This window comes from Anopheles moucheti, chromosome X (assembly GCF_943734755.1).
Source record: "Anopheles moucheti chromosome X, idAnoMoucSN_F20_07, whole genome shotgun sequence".
Lineage (NCBI taxonomy): Eukaryota > Metazoa > Arthropoda > Insecta > Diptera > Culicidae > Anopheles > Anopheles moucheti.
The window spans coordinates 13,711,944-13,735,738 of NC_069142.1; the positions used below are offsets into that span (position 1 = coordinate 13,711,944).

The 23,795-nt window shown below is 44.3% G+C and overlaps 1 protein-coding gene across 1 annotated transcript; it reads right to left on the reverse strand.

Annotated features, from left to right (window-relative positions):
- Nucleotides 1-304: 304 nt before the first annotated feature.
- On the reverse strand, nt 305-22,627 carry LOC128306962 (uncharacterized). The gene is made up of 3 exons (XM_053044644.1): nt 22,512-22,627; nt 1,778-2,055; nt 305-1,660 (listed from the first exon to the last, which is right to left on the reverse strand). The coding sequence occupies exons 2-3, from the start codon at nt 1,912-1,914 to the stop codon at nt 643-645; spliced, it is 1,155 nt and encodes a 384-aa protein (XP_052900604.1). The 5' UTR covers nt 1,915-2,055; nt 22,512-22,627; the 3' UTR covers nt 305-642.
- Between the last annotated feature and the right edge of the window lie 1,168 nt (nt 22,628-23,795).

Genomic DNA, 23,795 nt, shown 5'->3' on the forward strand with positions numbered 1-23,795 from the left:
TACCTCTTCCTGTTTCTGGGCGCAACTCCCCCCACTTCCCGCGACTTCGCTTGAAGTTGTAACTGGATCGCTAACGAAAGAAAACGGCAAGAGACAGTGAATGGGACAAACACTTCTAAGCAATAGGCAGTAATAACTGAGGACATCAGGAGGAGATAGCAATCTAGCACTTTTCGGCACGAAACAACAGTGGAGACTGTACAATATTTCAGATGTTTTGCCTTTTTTGAGGTTATGTTCAATGATATCCACAGCGAGGAATGTTGCACAGTACACAATATCACTGACTGGTTTTTTAGTTTAAGAGGGGTTTATTTACAATTTCAGTTCAACTCCAACTCCGCTTCGTGATGTCGTCTACCCGGACATGCACCTTCTCCTTCATCAGTGAGAGCCATCCCAACCTGTCCGGAGCGAAACCAAACAGAGTTCCAGAGAATCTAAGCCACAGCCTCCATCTCGCTGGCTCCAGTGAAAGACCTCCGTCTAATGTCCTTCAAAAAGAGAGTGACAAAACAGAACAAAACGCACCGCTGGCCGGAAAGAAAGCTTCCTGGCCGCTAGTAAAACATTAGTCGCGAATTCTTAAAAATAGTAAAACAATTCAAGAAACCATCAAATACAAAAGCTCTGGATGAGTTGCTAGTAACCGTTGTGATCATCATTAAGTGTGCGTCCAAATAGTTGCCTCGCAAATACGTTACAATCCGGTGAAAACTTCACCAAGTAGTTCGATAATGGGCGCACAATGCCCCACCGCGAATACCTACTGCAGTTGTGATTGTCCTTCTTGATCCGGTCACGCACCTCCGGTTCGATAAACTTCTCGTGCTTCGAACCCTTCTCCCCGGTCAGTGGGGGCCGTACGACGAATTCCTGATCGGTGGCTACAGCAGCGACGGCCGCCTGTTGTGCGGCCCGGGCCGCCCGGTTACACTCGTACGACGAGATCTCGTCCTCGAACTCGGACACCACAAACACCCACTTCGGTATCTCGAACCGGATCAGCCCGAGCAGATCGCGGACGTAGTCGAACTCGTCCACGAACGTTTTGTAGAGTTTGTTGCCGAAGCGGCAGGATAGCTTCATCTCCAGGCGCCACTCCTGCTGCTGCTCCATGGTGGGCGTTGCGGATGGTGTACCGGTCGACATTGAGGACACGGTGGACGTGCCGGAGGCACTCATCACCTTGCCCTGCCCATTCAGTCCGCCGTTGGGCGGTGGAATACCGGGTCCGGTGGTCCCGGTGGCACCTCCCACAGAAGGCGCCTGTCCACCTCCCGACTGCTGCGACGGTTTCGTGCTGATAAACGAATCATACAGCCGACCGAGTATCATGAGCCGTGTATGGCGACATGACTCCCGCACAAGGTTCTGCTTCGTCAGCTTTAGTGCCGCCGTCACGTACTCGCGCACCTGCGTCTTCTGCTTCTGGATCACGTGGTAGCGCGTTGGGTTCTCGAGCTTCGTCTCCACCTGCAGCACCTTCTTCGGCAGCTCGATGTCAATGTTTTCCAGCGGTAGCCGCACGGAAAGCACCGGGGGCCCCGGCGAGGTCACCATGGACCGTGGTCCCGACTCACTGTTTTTGATCTGTTCGCGAAACAGTTGCTGCTTGAGCTGCGTGCGAGACGAGATGTTCAGCTGGGGAAAGCTCGTCCTTGTGTTGGCGAGGGAAGAAAGTTGGCACGTAAGCGAAAATTCAAACTGCACGACCCAGACCACCGTTACCAAGCGTTAGGTTAAGCCAGCCAGGTGTAGAAGCGTGACAACTTACTGATCGAATGCCGACACGGTGGACGAACGAAGATCGCGCACAATGTTGACATCGCGCGATTTGTCCAGCAACGAAAACGCATCTTCCTCGTACCGGCTGCAGTCAACATCGACCAGTATGCGTTCGAAGTTTTCCATATCGGGTGAATGTTGACAGGATGTTGATGGGAGTATTCTATGCCTTTTCACCCCTTATCGGGGAATCAACTGCGGTTGCACAACGTTCACCAATGCGTCGCTGACAATGCGCACGACATTTTAGACGAACACTTACAAAACCTTGCGAATTGAATTGGAGAGTAAAAATAAACGAAACAAAACAAAAATCAACTACTATAAACCGTACGGCCCTTATGTATGTAACGACAATGGAGGAGTCACTAGAGTGAGGAGTGCTACGAGCTGCAAGAAGTACTCTCTGTCGGATTAGATTCACCAGGCTCTGGAGGGTTGGTCATATCATGAGAATGACACCGGACGACCCAGCCCGTAAAATTCTTTTAGGTTGTCCCCATGAACAAAGGAGATGTGGTAGGCCTTAATTGAGATGAAGTAGTGCCGTTGATGGATCTACCAGAATTACTGGGATAAAGGCGCTCGACCGTGTGCGGTAGGGGCGACTCCTGCAATAGGCCCCAACCACGAAGCGCCTGATAATTAATTAAGTAAGATGTGCTCATATATGGTTGAAGTACGTAAGACAACGACAGGCATTGGGAACTATCGCTAACGAAATTAACCACCAGTCGATAAAAATATCAACCGATATAATGACAGTTATGGCGGATTGGTATCGCAAATCGTGAGGAAAAAATCGAGAGTGTCGTTAAAAAAGTCTTTAATTTGTATCGTGAACGAGACAAATTGATTATATCGATCGATTTATTTACCTACTGCCTAGATGCAGTGGATGAACGGTACCGAGCCCGTTTTATGTGAATATTTGAGAGCTTACTTTACGGGAAATGTAATATAATGTAATGTAATGTTGAAATGGAAAAGTACAATCTTATTAAAAAAAATGAATATTTCATATTTTTTATCTTTGTAGAACGGACTTCCGATCTTTTTTTTTAGCTTTATTTTTTTCCCCTACTAAATCCTTTCCTTTTATAAACTAAACGTTTTCTATTACCTTGAATTGACCACGTCCAAATAAAAAACATATTACACTAACGTTTACGAATAACTTATTCCCCTAGAAAAAGTGACGTTTACAGCCAGACCACCTGCATACGGGGGAATTCTCACTCCTATTGGTTTCAACTTTTTAGAAATAATAAAATGGAAGAACTAGCCTAGTCGTGGAATGAGAAAAGTGGAAGGAATGTGCTGCAACCTGTTGCATCACGCAAAACACTTCTTCGTTAGCCGACGATATGTAAAAAAAACCGTAGATTTTGACAAATGACAAAACTACTAGATACGTATTTATAATGGTTGGTATGATTTTATCGAGTGGTAGGGGAAGAACGTTCGAGATACCATTTCGAGTAGATAAATATATTGGTCGATAAAACCAAACCGGTGGATAAATGTTAACGACTGGCTTCGCGATAGGTACCATTGTCTCTGAAAAACCTCAAAATATCTTCATTGATGACAAATATTAGTCCTAATTGGACCACCTACCCTAATAGCCCCAATACGCTACCTTCCCAAACGTTAACCTCAAAAACTCATTGAAAGAAAATAAAAACACGCAGCCTAAAAGTATGCAACCCTCCAGACAGAATACCATTTTTAAGAAGCTTCACATCATTTGCGAAGGCAATATAGCCAGCCCCGCTCCTTAAGCAATAAAACAACATCATTTTCGAAAAACCGAGCACCGAGACGTAAAACCCTACTGTTGGAACGGAGACGTCTATCGATGGGAGATGAGCGTATGAACACACACCGCCCTCATACTGCAAAACAATGCTTTTTCTTTCAATTTGCCATCGATTTTCCAACATCAAGCCCAATAAAAGAGTGCTCCCATTTGCCGTTGGATTTTTTATGCCTTTCATGCAATGCACACGGGTTTTCCTGGAGCAGCGACAGCAAAAACCTTCAGGTAACGCAAACGGGGAGAGGGGGTAAAAACCAACCCGAACAACAAAGCGAAACGTCAATCCCAATCGACTTATTCGTCATCATGATCCCTATTTTTCATTCCACATCCCCCCCCAAGGATGTTGCCGGATGATTTGTACTTCTACATCGACGGATTTGGCGTTTCCATGCTGCGTTTCCTTTCTTATATATCTTTTTTTTTGTTCTCTCGCTGCTGTCGCCTAAGTACCCGGTCCTCTTCGGGCTGTTCGTAAAATGGTGAGCTTGGTAATCGCATAACCGCGCACATACGCATAAACCGTCCCAGCATAAAGCGCCCCCCGGAAGCGGGGACTGGGAAAAAGGGGGTTGGCAGGGCGAAAATGGCGGAATGATTCCAGCAGCAGCAATCGGTGCCACCGTTTCATCCCCTTATGAGCTATCTTTTCTGTGTGTGTTGGTTTTTTTTTTTCATTTAACTTATTCTTTTTTTGTTACTGCGTGAAACTACGTGCCGACGTACGACCGAGTGCTCCTAGAGTGTACGTGAAGCGCAGTGTACTATATGCAACATAAATATACACCCAAGCCCGGGAAAACCTGGGTGATGATGTCCCGGTTTTTGTGTCTGGGAGGATTTTTTTTCCACTATCTCTCTCCCTCTTGTTGCTGAGTTCCATAAGTACTTTTGCTGTAATGATGCACTGGCAGGAAAAGTGTGCGAATGGAGTGAAGCAGATAACGTGAAAATACTGAATCGCAGCGCACAGCGAGACCGACAAACGATCCATGTTGATGTTTTATTTCCCAGCTGGCAGACAATTTCATCGAGGCCTACCGTCAGCGGCAGCGACTACGAAGATGGTACCAGCTACCTTCAGCTTCCTGAGGGGGTGCTATTTTTCATAGCCAACGTACAGGCCCATGCATTGGAATGATTTCCTGACGGTGAGGCGGACCCCATTGTTCCCAATTTCCATTTCCAGTAAACTCTTTGAGATTTTATTTCCCAAAACAAAGTCGTACGGCTCTGTGTGCCTTGACTTTTCGCTTACGATTCCAACGGGAAATGCTTGCCACGTCTTCGCTGGGAGTTTGAAATAATAAATTAAATTACTGATTGCATTGCACACGCGTCGACCTTATTAGCCGCTCATCATCATTTGCTGAGCGTTTCCATTTGCTATCCTGCTGGAATTGGTCTTTGCCGCTCTTATTTGTAATTTCATCAATTTCTTACCCATGCTACACATCCACTCGCAATGGCTCCATCGGTCCAATCGGTCCAATGTTCTTTATCTTCCCTCAACAAATGCCTCATTTTACTCACTCACATACACACACACGTCGCTTCGTCCCACTGTATTAAAAGCTACCAGCAGGACGGAGCCTTCACATTCGGCTGCTGTTGTTGTCCCCCCCCCCCTCTTCGTATTCTCAATCATCATCATTCGTCAATCCTCAGCTAGAACACGTGACAAAAAGCTGTTAGATAAGGTAGACGACAAAAAAGACAGAGAGCGGTAGAGAAAGCGAGATGGAAAGCGTGGAAAACGAGTAGAGTGAGTGGGAAAAAGCCACCATTGTTCTTTACCTCGAAGATCCGAATCCTTCCCGAAAGAGCTTATTTGTTGCGCTTGTCCACCAGAAGTACCGACGAATGGGGACAATGTCACAATGCCCTCGACTCACCGCCCCCCCCCCCCCCCTTCCCCAATCACCCCCAACCACCCGCCCTATCCCGAAACAACACAAAATGGACGACGAACAACCGCACAATTCAGTTCAACCTCGCATTGTTTCGTTTCCCTTGTGGGGGGGTGGGGGGAGGAAGGGGGGTTGTTTTTCCCTTCTTTTCTTTTGCGTTTTCCATTCGCCTGTTTGACGTGAGTTCACCGATGGGAAGCAATTTCTTACCATCCGAAAGTAAAATAAAACCCAAAAAAAAAACTCGACCCAATTGATCGGACAATATCTCTAACCGTTCGCTTTTCCTTTGTATTCCATCGCGCTCGTGTCCCATGCTTGGAAACATGAAGGCAGGAAGACAACAGTTCGCAACAGGAACGGTGGCATACACAGCCAAAAGTGAAAGCACCCGGTTCGGTGGGGTTTTGGGTGTTGGTGGACGGGAGAAAACATGGTCCACTAATCAGCGGACCTTCGAAGTCGGCTTTTTTTTTGCCAACGACTCAACAATAGCAATAACAGGACGAAAACAACATGCTCTCAACGAATAAAGACCGGCGGTAGAAGAGAGAGAGAAAGAGAGAGAAAGAGAAGCAAAGGGGGAAAGGTTTTTCCCGGGATTTTCCCATCCATTCCAGCATCTTCCATTTTCCAAAAAACCAAAAAGCCGGCAATAAAAGCTTAAAGGTGTGCGCCAGCTGAAGGTACATTACCACCCCCACCCTTCCACCACCACCCCCCCCCCCCCTTGAACTACCATTCCCTTCCAACCACCTGGTGGGGCGATGGGACACATGCATGGGAGGCCTCTTTACTTCTGGTGAGGCTTTTTGATGATTATTGATTTTTTTGCGCACACGCGTTTTTCCCGGTTTGGTTTTTCTTCCTTGGGCAGCAGGCGGGAATTGGGGGGAGGGGTGGAGGGAGGGAGTTCCGCCGAGACAGCATCCATCGCAGGCAAAGTGTGTGCGCGTTTGAATGTGCGGGATGAAATAAGCAGAGCGGCGTTTTTGATGTCCTGCTCGGCACACTGCTGAGCTTTCCGGATGAACCAAACTTGGGAGAAGAAGGGAAAAAGGGAGGGGGGGGGGTTTGGGAGTTGCTTTTGGGGCGTGATGGGGATTGAACTCGGGAGCTCTAAACCGCTTCGTCCCGAAAAATGGTTCACTATCTTGCCCGATGGCAGCACACCAGGCAGCAGCAGTGTATATATGATCGATTTTTCCGCGGCAAGAGATTTCCCAACCCCCTTCCCAAGGGTTTGCTCCCTGCAACCCGGCTAGCCGGCCACGTTTCGAAACAACTGAATGCTTACGGGATCTGAAGGGCGGATCTATTATAGAAGCGGATCTATTAGCATTGTTTCGTGGCATTTTCGCCCGATCCACCTTTGCCCTTGCGCGCTCGTCTCGCTTCTTGATCTCCCACCCCACAATTCCCACCACACTCGAGGCATTTCATCCCTCTTAAGCGTTATGCTCGTCAACATCATCACCAACTCACTCCCCCGCTTCGGAATGATTTTCCATGCACGTTCTTATCACAGTCAAACAGGAGCATCCAAACCCTTACACAAACCTTCATCCCCCCCCCCTCCTTTCTTTCCTACCCCTCCGTCACACCTTCCCATAGTCACCCAGGAACGGGCGAAACGGGGAGATGGGGAGAGGGGGGAGGACTTGATTTCCTGGCTCGCCCGTTCTCGCCACAGCGTTCGGCTTTTCGTGGCGGTGTTTCCCCCATCTCCGAGCAGGTGGTTCTTTTGACAGGCCACCACCCCCACCGGCTCCCAAACTTCTCACTTTTGGTGCTGTTACAGTATCGACAAGCACACTGTTTTTGTTTTTTTTGTTTTTTGACTTGTAATGATGACATAACTTTAAAGCTTCCCATTTCCATCAACAACCCGGGGGAGGCCCTGGGAGTCGGTGCTGGCCACCCTGATGATGAGCACTTCCGGTGTATCCCGGGCAATTCGACAAATGTTTGGTACGGTCCAAAAACATTAAGGTTCATTTTCTAACTTTCCACGAGCTGCTGTACACTTTCGCGTGGGAATTGTTGAGTTTTTTTTTCCCTCGTCCACTTGAGCGGGTCGTTCGGTGCTTGGACGAAGCACTTACTTCGCACGACTCTACCGCACTGCAGCGAACATTTACGGAGCGTTTTGTGTGGACGCTTCAGCTGAAGTTGTTTCATGTTGTTCAACTAGACTAGGTCTGTTTGATTTTTTTATATAATTCATTGAATTTTACACAATGTTTTTCAGTGGATAATGGGGCAATATCGAAATATCTGAATGATGGTCTAAAATATGGTCTAATTGGAATATCTAAAAAATGTTCGCTTTAGAAAGTTATCGTAATTGTTATTGTTGAAGGGAACAAATATTGGTTTAAATCTGTTTATTATTTCAAAAATTAAGTTACAACTTGTTTTAAAAAAAATCGGGTAACAAGGGAAACTGATCGATTTTAGGTTAGAAAAGCTTAAAAAAAAAGAGTTCGAAAGATTGCAGCCCGAAGTATCAAAGGTAGAAGACACAAGTGTGAAAAAATGTAAACGAATTCCTCTAAGAACAATCTCGGGAACTGACACCCGAGTAGTTACACGATCTTTATTCACCGCAGCAGCAAAATAACTCATGAATAGAGGAAATTATCATGAATTAAACTCATATCTCGATAGTCCCACTCGAGACCGACCGTGTGAGCCTAAAAGTATGCAATTCGCACAACAAAATTAATCTTTTAATGGTTTATCAACGTTTTGTTTTGTATTTACAAAAAAAACCCAATATTATACGGCTTATAGTACGAAACATACGTCAGCTTTAATAAAAACAAAACAACCACCATCTAATTCGGAACCTTTCGCTTCACATAATAACATCCGCCCCAAAAACCATAACGCAGAGAAGTGATGTCTAAAGCCTTTCACCAAAAAACCATCGCTATCTTCCTCTCACTTGCACCCCAACCCCAACCCCAAAAAAAAAAAAGGAAAACAGGTCCCAAGGTCTACCCCTTTTTGTTCGCAACTTTCTTTTCTTACTGGCGGCTGTCTAACCCATTCTGTCCCGCCTCGAGATGGTGGCAAACAAATGTACCCGTGCCTGGCAACTATCGCACTTCCATTAGCAGCCGATTGACCGATGGATAACATTCCCCCCCCCCCTCGCCTGTCGGTTCGATTTGCCGCGGCCGTGTAAGACCGTGCCGACCGCTCCGGGCGGATAAAAACACGTACGAAAAATAAACCATAGCAAAATATTACACGCACCAGGCTTAGCGAGCGTGCGAGGAGGAGTGCAGTTGTAAGAGGGGAGCCGTCGTTTTTTTTGTTATTGTTTGCGATTGCTTGGCAAAAGGATGTAGAGCTTACGGTGAGAGCTGGTGCGGGATTTCTAAAGCTAAGCGAACGCGACCGGAACGACCCCTCCAGCGTGGTTCGCTGCCGACACTGCACAATCTACGTGCATTTTCATTGGCACGATCGGCTAAATTATGCTGAATATTAGGCCCACCAGATCCGCTGGCCGGGGGCAAACACACCCCTGTCAGGTCAGGTCAGCCAGGTTGGCGGGGAAATGACATATCTTACACACACCTACAGGTGGGGCGGCGGGCGCTAGGCGGGTTGAATAAGCGAAAACCGAACAGAGCAATAACCTGCGACGATGTATAGAGGTCGCTGCAGTCGACGTACCGTACGTGATCATCATTTTAAGCTCGACACCGTCGTCACACGGCGTTCGGTTTGCGGTTTGTCCCTCACGCTGTACCAACGGCGGCTGATGTTACGACACATCTCTCAATGTGTATGTGCGGTTCTGTTTGGTGTTTGGGAAAATCCTTTTGAATGACGAGCGCACCACCACCACCATCATAAATGAAGGACATTTTATTTCATTTATATCGGCAATGTATATATATAGTCTGCTGCTCATCGTTTCTGTTTGTGTCCTGCCTGCTGCCTAGCATGTTTAAGTTCAAACCCCTCGGTGAAACATTTACAAACAAACAGCAGCAGTATCACGCAACGGCAAATACTCGATGTATCTTAACAAGGACAAATCCTACTCGAACCCCCCGGCCCATTCCATGATTGTAATCCGACCGGCAGCGGCAGTTCGAACAGTGTGCGCACCTCCATCGGTTACACACAGCCACCCTGCGACCATCGTACCAAGGTAGCTCATTTTTTATTCATGGCGCTCGGGCCCGGACAACGGCAGGAGCATGAGGAAATGTTTGGCAAAAGATCTCGTCGCTGTATTCTGATGTTGTGTGATGTGGTACTTCGAGTTGTTGTGTTTTTTTTTTGTGTTAGTTACTTACTTCCTTTAGCAAGAATGTAAATGGTCAGCGGCCGAACGGTTTCGGGTTGCCCCAGCTTTGGTAAACAATTTCAAAACTGTAGCGCCTTTTCTGAGCTGGTAAAATAGTGTAGGTGTGTGGGTCGCTTGTTTTTTTTTTTTGGTTGTTGTTTTGAATCCATTTCTCAGCGGTATTTACGCTCCAATTGCACCATTCCACCGTGTCCCGTGTGCACGGATTCGCTGGTGGAAAATTGTAACCGAACTGCAATGAAAATTCATTACGGCCGGACGGTGGATGCTGGAATAAACCCAGCGAAGCCATCCAAACAATTCAATATTTACATCCAACGCTGCAGAAAGCGGCCAGAAACAAACGAAAAAAAAGCCGCTAAATTCTACCAACACGAAACGAGAAACAACGGCGACAAAAGGTAGAACGAAACAACAACGAAATAAAAAAAAAAAACAACAAAACAGCCGATCCAAGCCTGCTGCGAAATTACGGCACGAAGCAACGGGCCCGATCGCCGTGGGACATCAAGCTGGCAATAAACAACAGCGAGAGTAAAATTTAATTTGAAAATTTTTATACCATTAACAGCGGCGGAAGGCGAAACATTCCGACAAGAAAACCCCCCGCCCGGTATATGCATGTAACGGGTCGGCAAATAACAACTTTATGCAATCGTGGGTTCGTCGACAAATGGAGTACGTGGAGCGGTAAGATGGAGGCTGCTTTGGCGAAAGCAGTCCATTTGAAACAATAATCGTAAAGCGAATGTATTTTTCCTGCAGTTTTCTTTTCGATAAATCACACACGCCCTGTGTTCCGGTTAAACCTTGACATGATCCGGTCACCCATAAAATTGAATTTCTTTAACTACATTGTCCAATTCTGAGATCTTTGAGGCCGATACTGGGGAATTTCGGACAGAATCTGTCAAACAATTGAATAGATATTGGGCTCTACTTCCAATTCTTCAATACTTCCAATCTGCAATTCCGAAGGAACTCTCTTGATCTTACGACTAATGATCTCATCAGGGCAATATCGTGATCGAACTTCCAGGAAGATGTCACGCACAATTCAAACAAAACATTGGAACCCTTTAAAATCCTGAATAAATCTAATTCTGAGGTCTATGAGGGTTTCGACACAATACTAAGGAATTTCAAACAGAATCTGTCAAACAATTGAACAGATATTGGGCTCTCTGTCCAATTCTTCAAAACTTCCAATCTGCAATTCCGAAGGAACTCTCTTGATCTTACGACTAGTGATCTCATCGGGGCAATATCTTGAAAAAATTCCAGGAAGATGTCACGCACAATTCAAACAAAACATTGGAACCCTTTAAAATCCTGAATAAATCTAATTCTGAGGTCTATGAGGGTTTCGACACAATACTAAGGAATTTCAAACCGAATCTGTCAAACAATTGAACAGATATTGGGCTCTCCGTCCAATTCTTCAAAACTTCCAATCTGCAATTCCGAAGGAACTCTCTTGATCTTACGACTAGTGATCTCATCGGGGCAATATCTTGAAGAAATTCCAGGAAGATGTCACGCACAATTCAAACAAAACATTGGAACCCTTTAAAATCCTGAATAAATCTAATTCTGAGGTCTATGAGGGTTTCGACACAATACTAAGGAATTTCAAACAGAATCTGTCAAACAATTGAACAGATATTGGGCTCTCCGTCCAATTCTTCAATGCTTCCAATCTGCAATTCCGAAGGAACTCTCTTGATCTTACGACTAGTGATCTCATCGGGGCAATATCTTGAAGAAATTCCAGGAAGATGTCACGCACAATTCAAACAAAACATTTGAACCTTTTAAAATCATGAATAAATCATCAGTGAGATAGAACGTTGCTTCTAAGTTAATTGTTTACATTGCTAGAATTCGGTAAACACGGTGAGCTCAGCTTGAAAAATTTTAAGAAATGCTTTGTTTGAAGAATAAATGCGTGTCCGATGCGCAGATTAGTATAGTCTTCATTGTTTGTTGGGAAAGTAAGCAACTTTTTAACCTTCAAATGTCAAAAAACAACCCCAAAAGAACATATTGAAGGTATTATAGACCTCCACGCTATTTGTATCGACCTTAAACCACTGTTTATATCATCGACTACCACTGACTATAGATTTGTTTTATATTAATTCGCGAAACAAAAAAAGAATTACTGGGGTTTGTACGGACATTGTCGGGACCAGTTGGGACCGATCGACGCCAGGTGTGGAATAAAAATTCACTTAACCTAGACACCGATCCCGGGGACGGACCCGGAAGACATTCCGGGCTATGGACAAGCCCGGCCAGGTCAGCGTGATGGGTTGTAATAATTCCCCCTCTCCTCTCTCGCTCGCTACGTCTCTTTATACATAGTGGAGGATAATAAAATTTACGACAATGAAGATCACCCAACGTGCCTGATGAGTTACCTGGAGGTGTGTGGTGCAGGTTTAGCGCTAATGGGAAAGTACGGAAGCTAGACGAACGGAACCGGTGGAGGAGGATGGGAATGAGAGTGGAAAGGTGGTAGGAAATACGATGCAACGATAAATAAACCTGATCCACTCAAATTTCATCCACCGCGCACAGTGGGTGCACGTGCGGAAATAAAAACTGTTCAAAAATCTCTTTCATTTACCCAAAAATAAATAAAGTAAACCACCACATGTTTGAAGCTGGCAAAGCAAGTACGAATGCACAAAAATGTACACTATTTTTTAAAACCATTTCCCATTGATTTCGTCCCACAATTCGCCCACCGTGCGACCGTCGCGGCTGACATATCGCAGCATCGCGGCATAGCAGAACCGGAGATTTATGTGCATTGACATAAATTTTTATGACAAATCACTCCCAGTTGATGACCGGCCATCTCTCGTACCACCGGCACCCGCTGCTTTGCTTGGTGCCGTCTTCCAAGCAGCAAGAAAAATACATTTATAAACTCCCAGCACCCGTTTCGGCTTCCTCGGATTGCTTTCTGGGTTGGATATGTCCTTTGTTGCTGCTGTTGTTGCTCCTTTGGTACAGGTTTCGGCGGAAGCTTGAAATGGTCGGTTGATTTGAATCAATATACAAACAACAAATATGGACGAAACAACTGTTGTGTATGTGTGCGTCAGGTTACGGACGGTTACATTGTACCGTACCACATGCACGGTCTGCAGATGGCATTTTTTACGTCACGTTCACTCATTGTTTTATAGACTTTAAAATTATTTTTTGACTGTTTAGCGTTTAGCGCACACTGTAGTGTACGGAGGAACGAAGTTTTTATTAGTAAACCATCGTATTTTGTTATTAAATTAGTGCTTTGTTTATTTTATGAGTAAGACAATGCCTTTCAAATAGGATTGAAAATAAATTTAATATGTTTACAACATAAATATTGTTCATCATAACCTTTTCACAACAGAAAGCCAATTATTTTTGTTTCGCAAAGATTCCTACTGCACACAATCTTGATTGAACGGGCATAATCAAGATGACTAATCGATAAAAGATGAATCCAAAGTTCCAAGCAAACAATAAATAAAAACTCCGTTCCACAAAAAAAAACGAAACATCAACAAAATATCAACAGTCACCAGCGGAGCCGACGGTGTCGCGATGGCAAATTAGCAATCATTTTCACCAACTGTTGCTGACTTCGAACCGTCAACCCGGGCTCGGCAACGGTTCGGTTTGGGAAAATGAAAAATGAGTCTCCAGCGCTAACCCCTCCCGGTACAGCTCAACCACACGCACACACACACACGTTTGCGAGTGGGCATGTTGAAAATAAAGTGCAGCATAGAACGAAGCAAGTAAAAAAAAACCCTCACAACACGCACAAATCAACATTATTCCTTACCCCAAGGGCCATTTTCTTCGCCGTCATCGCGGTTCGATTTTTCGCTTTCCCAGCATCCTTCATTTTATGTGCCAAATCGCACTACACGGGGCCCGCTGGTGAACCGAATCTAGACGCGACAATGTAAGACCGTGCCAAGAAATGAGATATTTGCACACTCATTAATCATGCAAATTTTGAACTTTGCCCCGTGGTCCGTTAACGAAACAAACGAAGAAAAAAGAAAGCAAAAAAAAGTGATGCAAAGAAAAACAAGATGAAAGTTGAAATTGAAGGTAAGGGGGGTAGGTGGGGGAAGCAAAAGGTGCAAGGTGACATTTTGCACTGGAACTTTTTAGCGAAACCTTCGGATACGGATCAATCCATGGGATGAGAGAAAGTTATTTTTGAAACGTTGTTTAACGCTCACATTTGTCAAATATCCTGGTCACGGCACCAGCACAAAATGCCACAACTCACCTGTTTGCGGCAACAGCAACCATGTTGTAAAATTTTGATTTTCCTCTGTACTGAGAATTTTCGTAAAGTGTAGTGAAATATGGTTAACTTACTTAGTAGTTAAAACAACAAAATGGCGACCAAAACGACCACGCACGTGCACGCTTTTCTCTACGCTGTCTCGCATTTGCTTTACGCCTAGCTGGGTGTATATACGTTGCGCCAGATGTCGTCCACTCTTCAGCGCGAGCTTATCGTTTATTATTTTGTGGGATTTTTCGGCTGTCGTTGTTTTGCTTTATGCTTCCGTTTATAACCTGCTCTTTGGCGCCTTTCCTTACCGCTACGGCAGAACGGTTTCGCGAAAGAAATGTCTAGGTTTGGGATAAAGAAACCCCAGAAAGGACGTCGTTGGTTACTTGTCTTGACAGCTGGGTTGACCTTATCGGGTAATTGAATTTTCTTCGCCCAGCTAATTTTACTCCCAGACACATGAAACATTCTATCGCACGCCACCGAGAAAGAGGAGCCGGTAACAGGGCTAGCTGTTTGCCATGGGCGTCTAGCTAACCTTTCGGCAAATGTTTGGGGGATATTAAATTATTTTACTGACTTTAAAATCTATAGCATTATTCAATTCCGTATCGTGACAGTTGGAACGGTTGTTATGGAAGTTCGATTACAAATTAATATATTTCACATATACACACTGACACACCATAAGAAACACATAGAAAATCCTTTAACCCTTCGCTAAGAACCTTTTCGCAAACAATAAAAGCAACCTTCTCCACTAGTTACCGTATCCCCTCTAATTCATGATTTCCGATCGAACACGTCGAAAAAGGGTTGCCCTCGGTTGGGTTGACTTATTATTACCCGTCCCCCGATCCCACCCGGACACTCGGATTCAATTTCCATCCGCTATCGGATACAAAGTTTCCGCACACGGTTTTTCACAACCGCGCAACCCGAAACACGGTGCGGTGCCCGGACGGGGAGCAAACAATTTAATTATGAGCAATCTTTGCCGCGATCTTTTTTCCCCCTTTTTTTTGGTTGCTTCTTGCTGGTGGCGTATTGAGGGTTTAGGGGTTGAATTATTAGGCTGACTACACTCGTAACGCGTTGCTTTACCGATGCCGGTAGCCTGCAGGTCGAGTGTTATCTTTACTATCTCGCTAACAGCTGGCGCAAGATCAATCAATCAAGTGTTGCGCTACTCAATTGCCTTCAAGTAATGGAGCTGTGCTCTGCTGTCATTGTATTAAGGGAGAATCAAATTAGGGCTTTACGTACATCTTATCTGTGCTGTACAAGATTGTATTTTGTTGCACTAAATCATTTGAGAAGAAATTTGTACATGAGAGCTCTGTCAAGAGTCATTCGAATCATGAGTTGTCTCTCAAAACAGTCATGAATTTTTGAAGATTTTTAATCTGAATCTTTAAAATTCATGGATCTCGATGGAGTTCTCGATCATCGTTAGACATTCATGAGATCCTACACTACGGATATTCAAAAACTCTTTGAGATTCATGAACCTTTTAAATGCTTTTAAGATAAATCTTCGTGGTAGAGATTCAGAGTCATTAATTGAGTGAAAAGATTTATCCAGGTACAACTGTACAACAGGGCAAGAAGAAACAGATTCATTCAGAATTCACCCACCAAAGAACAGAAGTATTGAAAGAGCGTGCAGGAAAAATGTATCTCCTGACGCGCATCTCCTCTAACTCCATTCGCTCATCAGACCGCCGTGAGGGATTTCAACTAAATGTAGATCTAATTAAAAGTTTGAACAAAGCAAATGCAAATACCACCGGCGAAATGAAAATAGAGCGGTGTGTGTGTGTGTGTGTGTGCATGTTTTTCTTCTTGCTTTAACCGTGGCCAGCAAAAGATAGACTCGAGTTTAATTATGAACTTTACATCCATCCGGGCACTCGCATCCTGCTGGAATAACAAATTACAGCGAGCAACAACAACAACAAAATGGTTCCACAGCGCGCTAAGTCCGGCTTAAGCCACACAACAGAGTGCAGAAATGATGAATTATTTCTGCTCGATACAGTGCAACATGGTAACCCGCAAAAAAAAGGAAGGGCACATCTTCAGTAAAATATTTCGCATGACCTTCAACGTGCCGAAGGTTTTCGCTTCCACCACACATACACGCACAGAGGAGCGTTCCTTTTTTCGATGTTTTTTTTTTTCGTTGCCCGCAGCAAGCGGCAGCCTCGAAGTTCGGGAGGCAATCTTATCCAAAATCAAAGTTCTGAATCCCGGTCCGGTTGTACTGCGTCCGAAACTCTATCCGAGGAAAACAACAACAAAAAATACCCAGTACGTACCAATAGCTTTTGCTACGGTCCAGCGGCGCCATTTTTGCTGCCGAGCACAACTTCAAAGAGGAATCTCTCGAGAGGGGAGAAGAGGCGGGTGGTTATTGATGGGGGAGGGAGTGAGGTGTGATGTAAGGACAGGCTATCCCACAGGCTCTAATCAATCCTTTCAGGTCAATATTACCGAGCAGGTCAAATCATCTGCGTGACGGGTCGGTATAACCGTTTCCCCGTGCAACAGGGAGCTGTCTATCTACCTATCTACCCGTCGTTGCGGCAATACGGGGTAGCAAAAGTTCCAAAAATTTCCCAAGAAGTCTCACACCCTTCCGTCCTTACGCCCTGGCTGCAGCCACCTCATCTAATTATCGTAAAAAGGCCTGTTGAGCCGGCGGCTGATATTGAGATTTCCCAGGCGCTACAACTTTCCCGCACGCATCCCAAACTCGCCCCCCCTCTTCCCCCCCTTACATCACACATGCACACGCACATACACATACATACAAATATGTATGTATATATATTTATATATGTGTTCGCACATGGCAAATATCCGAAACCAGGCGCACGCAACCGGAACCGTACCAAACCGGGCGGAGGGTGTAAAGGATTCGATCGATATTCCTGATTCTGGGCGATAAAACCCCGACTTTCCGCACTTGTTTTTCCAAACCATTCTCGGCAGTAGGCCGCACCTGCTGTCTCTTGCAAAACCGGACCACTTGCGAACAAAAAGCTAACCCCCTTCCGGTTCACTAGGCTTTTTTTTGGGAGGGAGGGAGGGAGGGAGGGAGGGAGGGAGGGAGGGAGAGAGGGAGGGGATAGATCGGGTTGGGGAGCTTACTTAATATCCTCACCTTAAAGTTCGCCCAGTACGGGGAAATAGAAATCCAAAGGAAGCCTTTCATCTGCCACGCTACAGCGGCGCGGTGTGTTCGCAAACCGAGATTGACAATAATTAAGTGCCAAACAGCGGAACAGCATTGAGTTGGGACCATTGTTTTTATTATTATTATTTTGTGTTTGTGTTGCCGCACTGTGCGGAACCGGTGACGGATGATTAGTTCACGGATTAGACCAGATTTGGAAAGGGTCCGCTCGATGCCATTTTGTTTCCATACCATTCGGCGAAGAGATCGGCTCAAATACACACCTTTTTTTCTCTTGCCGGAGAGTGAAAGTCCTGCCGTCCCTTCCCCCCCCCCCCCAAAAAATTCCCCCTGTCACCTACCACCCTCTCCACCCTTTGTCCCCCTTAATTTACCCTCCCCGTGAGAGCTTTAAAATGTGGCACAATATTGGTTTTAAATTACTGTCGGTTGGGCTCTATCTCTCGCTCGAAGGTTGAAATGGTGCGTTAAAATTCTACGCCTTCCACCCGCCCCCGTTACAGGTGTACTCGTTAAGAGCTCTTCTCTTTACCCCCATCCTGTTTTCTACGCGCGCCCTCCCATCCCGCCCCACGCCTAAAACCGATTTCATTGCCGGCCCGAAGCGAAGTGAAGCGAGAAATTGACATTTTATTGCCATTATCAACTGCCAGCCGCAGATGATACGGAACACTCGATACGCATCTGGATGAATTGGGATGAACCCTGCCACCCTGCCACACTATGTATCGTCCTCGCTTGCCGTACCTTCGCCACCTAGCCAGCCTTTCACTCGATAGCACTAAGAGCTCTTAACTATGTTTTTCATTCATTTTTATGCGTTTTTTTTTCCTCTCCCCGTTGGGAGAAAGCATTCCGAAGAAGTTGAGGCAGGGCAGCGGTAGCATATTATTGATTTTAATTCATATACTTGCGCCGGTGAAGATGATAAGATACAAGGTGTGAAGCTGAAGATAGTAGGCTCGGCAATGCTGCCGAGCTTCAATCCCTTTTGGTTGGTTTAGATGTTTTTCTATCATGTTTCCTTGCTTTCCAGCACAGTGTGCACAGTGGAATGCAACTATCCAAGCATGTTTTTCCTTCAAACTAGAATTTATTAACTAAAAAAGAATAAGGAATTAAAATATTGTTCTCTAAAATTTGTGGAAGAAACCATCTGGTTGGATTAGATCTCACGAATAAATAACAAAATCATTGCATTCATTTTATTATTATAACTAAAGTAACTTTTCGCCAGTGAAATTCGACTTTAAAACTATTTGAATACACTACATTTTATAAACTACTGGGCGGCTCCATTATTTTCCTTTTGAGGAGTAAAAATTTCCCAACTACCTTAGTTGCTTATCGAAACGTAAACAAACTAGGACAAAGGTTATGTGCAAGAATGACTGCAATAATTATGTATATAAATATATAATAATATAAAAAAATATCATGTACTCATATTGACATGTGGTAGATGGAATTATCTTTGAGGTACTTTCAACTTACAATATTTCTATTCTAAAACAGACGACATTGGATAAAACCTGCAATCCTTGCTATCAGTTTGACCATTAAGTGTACGTGTTTGGATTTTCTAATTCTCCAAACTCCTTTTGAGGTTGCAAGAGCTACCATATCAAGTTGATGTATCGTCTCCATTGCTTAGGATCTGGAGAGTTCCACTGTTGCTCAATATATGAGATTTAAAAAGTGACTCACTCTAGAAGCGTTGAAGAACCGTCGGTCATTCATATAAACCTTTAGCAAGTCATTTAAATCAGGAATCGGCTCTCAAATATATCATGAATTCTCAGAGCCGATCAAGCTGTTTCGAGGTCCTACGCGAAATATAAAGGCAATCCATAGAGAGCAGAAGTTTTATTCCAATATCTCTCCTAAAATGCCCACTGTGCAGTGAGGTGAACAGTGCTTTAAAGCCTTCTACCAGCCTTTTGCTTGTACAATTACGCTTCGTAACATGGTTACTGACGTCTAGAATATTCAATTCAGTAAATAGCTCTAGTAAATATTTGTGTTGATAAAGGCATATTGCTACATTCGATTGGTTCGTTAGTACGAAGCGCTTTCTGCATCAAACCGTAGGATGAAGATTCTTACAATTCGGAAAGATTTGATTGCCAAATCCCAATCCCAACCGTGGAAAAAATAATTACATTTTGACGAGGACTCCCTTCGTTTTCCCAAAGAACTAACTCCCCCTCGGGCACGGAAGCCTTGGAAAGCAAAATTTAAAGACGAATAAAATTCACTTATCTCCCTTTTTCTGCCGAGCGTATCATTTTACAGCCTCCAATCAAACGTGTTTTGTTTCGCGTTTCGTATTCCTTGTGCCCTGTTCCACAAACCCCCTGGTTCGAGCTCGGCAGCCGTGTGGTTTAGTGTTGCGATATTTATTATGGGTTTTTTGTTACCGACCCAACCCACCGACCGGAAAAAATCGCTACATCAAACGGTAGCTCCGAAAATTATGACAACTCAATCCATCTCCATTTGAAAGGCGACCACCACGGTACGGTACCGGCAAGTTCCGATAGTGATTTGTTCACGAGAAGGGAAAGTGTTTGTGTATCCCGGCGCGTCTGCTAAACGTGGGGGAAAACCCTGCTTTCCGAATGCCCAACACGTTTTTCCAGGGACCTTTTTTTTTTGAAGAGATGTAGGTGGTTAGATGGAATGGCAACAAAAAAACGGCTCCCTTGCAACCCGTGGTACAACGCGCTGCAGTCGCTTTTGCTGCGCGATGTTCTACCGACGTGGGTGGCCCTTGAAGCAGTACGCGAATCAGCGGGTCTGCGCAGGGGGTACGGGATTGAAATGAAACATGTTTAACTTTACGAGCGACGTTGCACCGGTAGCCGAATACCGATGCTTTGGCAACCATCCCATGAAACCATCTGTACGGGGCGGTTTCGAATCAGCTGTTGAATTATTCAACAATTTCGACAGAGCGACCCGGTAAATGATGCCGCAGATGATTCGGTTCCAGATATTGCAAGGGCACGTGCTGTATACACTCTGCTGACGGTGCCAAGAAGGCAGGAAACCAGGGCAATATTGTTGGGCGAGTGGACGTGTGGCTTTGTGTGTGTGTTGTTTTTTTATTTTGTTACCCCAAAACGTGCACTAGACATCGGAGTCATACGTGCGGATGAATTTCGATAACTACTAAACCGAAACATTGTAATGCACGTGGCACACCTCCATCGGTTCGAAGCTGCATTGGATACATTTTCAATGTGTCTAAAGCGACCTTGAAATGCAACAAACTAAGTAACAACTCGAATAAAAATGAAAATTGTATCGTTCGTAAAGCAGCATTCAAATTTGAAGAATTGCTTGAAGGTTGTACACAAAGGACAACATTTGGTAGTAAGTTCAGGTACTCTCAGTGTAGTGTAGTGTACTGAGTCCTATGTTGTTCATTATGTTTATGAATGACATTAAATTTGCCAAGTACCAAATAGTATGCGGCAAAATCGAACGAGATACTTGACTTTTATCAAAAATAGGAAATTTTAAAACGAGTTACCTGAGTAATCTCGCTCAAGAATTCACAATATCCAATATCTTCAGAGCCATATTGTATCCAAGAGTCATGATGGAGCTGAAGGCTGCCTCCAACAGGGTAGTAATACACTCTTAACTAAAGCTCAATGTGCTATTACCCGGCTCCGACAATTCAATTTCTCTTCTGACCAAGACAAAGTACAGAATATTCTTGACAAGCTTTCGAACTGATTAGGAGGTTGACTTGATCTTCATGGACTTGATGTATTACTATATCATTTTCATAAAATACTTTGAAGAGAACCAAGGAAAGCAACCATATCATATCACGCCGATATTTCAGGAGAGGACTCCTCGCTAAAGTTTCATATGAATGACTCTTCATAAAAGATTCATTAAGCACAACGCTAGTGATGATGTCTGCTCCACCAAACAGCTCAGCTAGATCGGAAATCGACGAGCGCGTTGGCGTCCTCCGCCTGTATCGTCCAAGACTCATGGACATACAGGACCAGAGAGACAATCATAGCCCAACAAAAATACAAAAACCCGACCATTCCCGTCCTCTGCCATGGATGTCCAATATCTGAATACCTTTAAGAGAATATCTGAGAGATCATAGAGATAATTTCGTATGGTTTGAGATTCAGGTCTGGAGTTGAGGTGGAACAAGCATCATCAATATGTAGGTTTTATATACAATTTGTCTATCCACTCTTAAAGTAACGTAAACATCAAACAACGATTATTCATTCAAAATCCCCCAGTATAAAATTTGCTCAACATTCTGGTGGACATTTGACGTCATCGTTGACCGTTCGCTTCGCACTCTGTAGCGCTCAAAGAGAATCGTTGATTAAATTAACAAACTCACAAGTTCGTTCTCCCGCACATGTCCACACAAGAGACCACAAGAAAAAACTTCCCCATCACCGGAATGTGATAACAAAACTCCAGCATTGCGTAGAAGAGTGGATGGTGGATTAAAAAAAAACGGCATACGTAAAAGAGAAGAGCGAACGAAAACAAGTTTGTCAAAAAGCAATAAATATAAATCACAGCTCATCGCACAGCAGATGCGGTTTGGGAAGGGGAATTTTTATGCTATACATGTGTTTACGTACTCAGCTCGAGATCGGGTACGGTTTAACACTACTGCGCAGGTTCTGCACAATGAGCTCCACTTGATCTGAGTCGTACTCTGTCTCTCTCTCTCTCTCTATCTCCCTTATTTTATCAGAAACAGAGTAAGGTTTCGCACTGATATTTGTACAACGAGTTGCACAATTCGACGCGTTCTGATATCATTTCCGGCTGGTATACTATCAAAACACGTCTCACTTAGCAGTATAAACAATTATGCATCATTCCTCTGTTTAGATACATTTTAATCAAACAGAGACTACGGCAGCAAAAGAGAGACGCTTAGTGTCTGATAAGAAAATGGCGCTCTTATCGCCGTTGCCCTTCATGTCACGCACATTTCGGCAGCAAACAATCCGGCGACGATGCGCACACTGTTACGAAATATTAATCCCCAACGCAGACAAATGAAAGCGAGAGTAAATTATTTAAAAAAAAAATGCATACCGCTTCCCAAGAGCGGGACATAACTGACTTACCTTTTTGCTGTAGTTTTTGTTACTTCTCAGAACGCACAGCACTGCCCGGAACAGGGAAAAAACAAACCTTTCTGCGACTTCACTCGACAAACTGTGGCCTACTGCGTGTTCGGTCACTGGCACACTGAAGCTCGTGCTCACATAAACCACCGTGTCTGTGCGAAACTAACAACACCAACAAAAATACACCCTTAGGCCCTGTTGCGGTTGAGGTGGTGTATGAATGTGTGCTTCTGCTTTGTAAACCGACCGGCTTAGAACACCTACGTTACACGGACGCGCACACAGTGTGATGAACCTTGTGTATGAATTAAAGGTGAAAGCATGGGAGCAATGATTCGCTAGCACATCTCATAGTGCGATTTATCCTGCCGCTCTAGAGCAGATGTGGGTAGTGACAGTTTAAGATCATATGATCACCAGCTGCGACAACTCATCAGCTGATCTGAAAGTAAAGGAAAAGCGTGAATAGCAGCACGCCGTCAATTGTTGACTAGGCGTGTGAGGTAGTTGTGAATGGGTCTTTCTTGAGACAGTGTTATCTATTACGTTGGCTATGCAAACGGATGCATTTTTTTATGATACACTGCTGTTCACAAGATTGCTACATGGTAAAGGATTTTATTTTTCAGAATCATTCTTACACTTCTTCCACAATTTTTTTTTAAAGCGTACACAATTGTTTGGTTTTGGTAGCTTAAAACATTACTTTCTTTACATTACGTAACGTATTAGAAACGAATTCTTGGTTCTTGTTCAAAACTGAAGCGAGATGCGTGATCTCATCCATCATCGACGCGATTAAAAAGCAGACACGTCATCTTTACTGCTGATAACAGATGAGTAATCTCTTCTTATCTCCTCATCCAACGCATCTGGCGTGGGGATTTCCGTCATGCATTATTCGGCGTGTAGATAGTGTAGGGATAAAGGGATTTTGCTTCATGCCGGGGTTACCGTTTAATTCATAATAGATGCATAAGTCCATCAACTACTACTTACTATACCACAGTTCGTAATTATCATTAACTCCAATCACCTCTATCTGACTAACTTAGAGCTTCGTATGAGCGGATATCTTAATACAGGGATGTGTCCAATAATGACCAAATAAAAAAAGTAATATTTCTGCAAATAAACAACAAACTCAATTTTATAACCTACTGATTTCTAATATCGAACAATATCAAACAAAAAAAAAACATTTAATTCTTTACACAATGGGGTGGATGAAAGATTAACACAAATGTGCTTCAAAAATTAAAACACAATCAAATGTAGCTC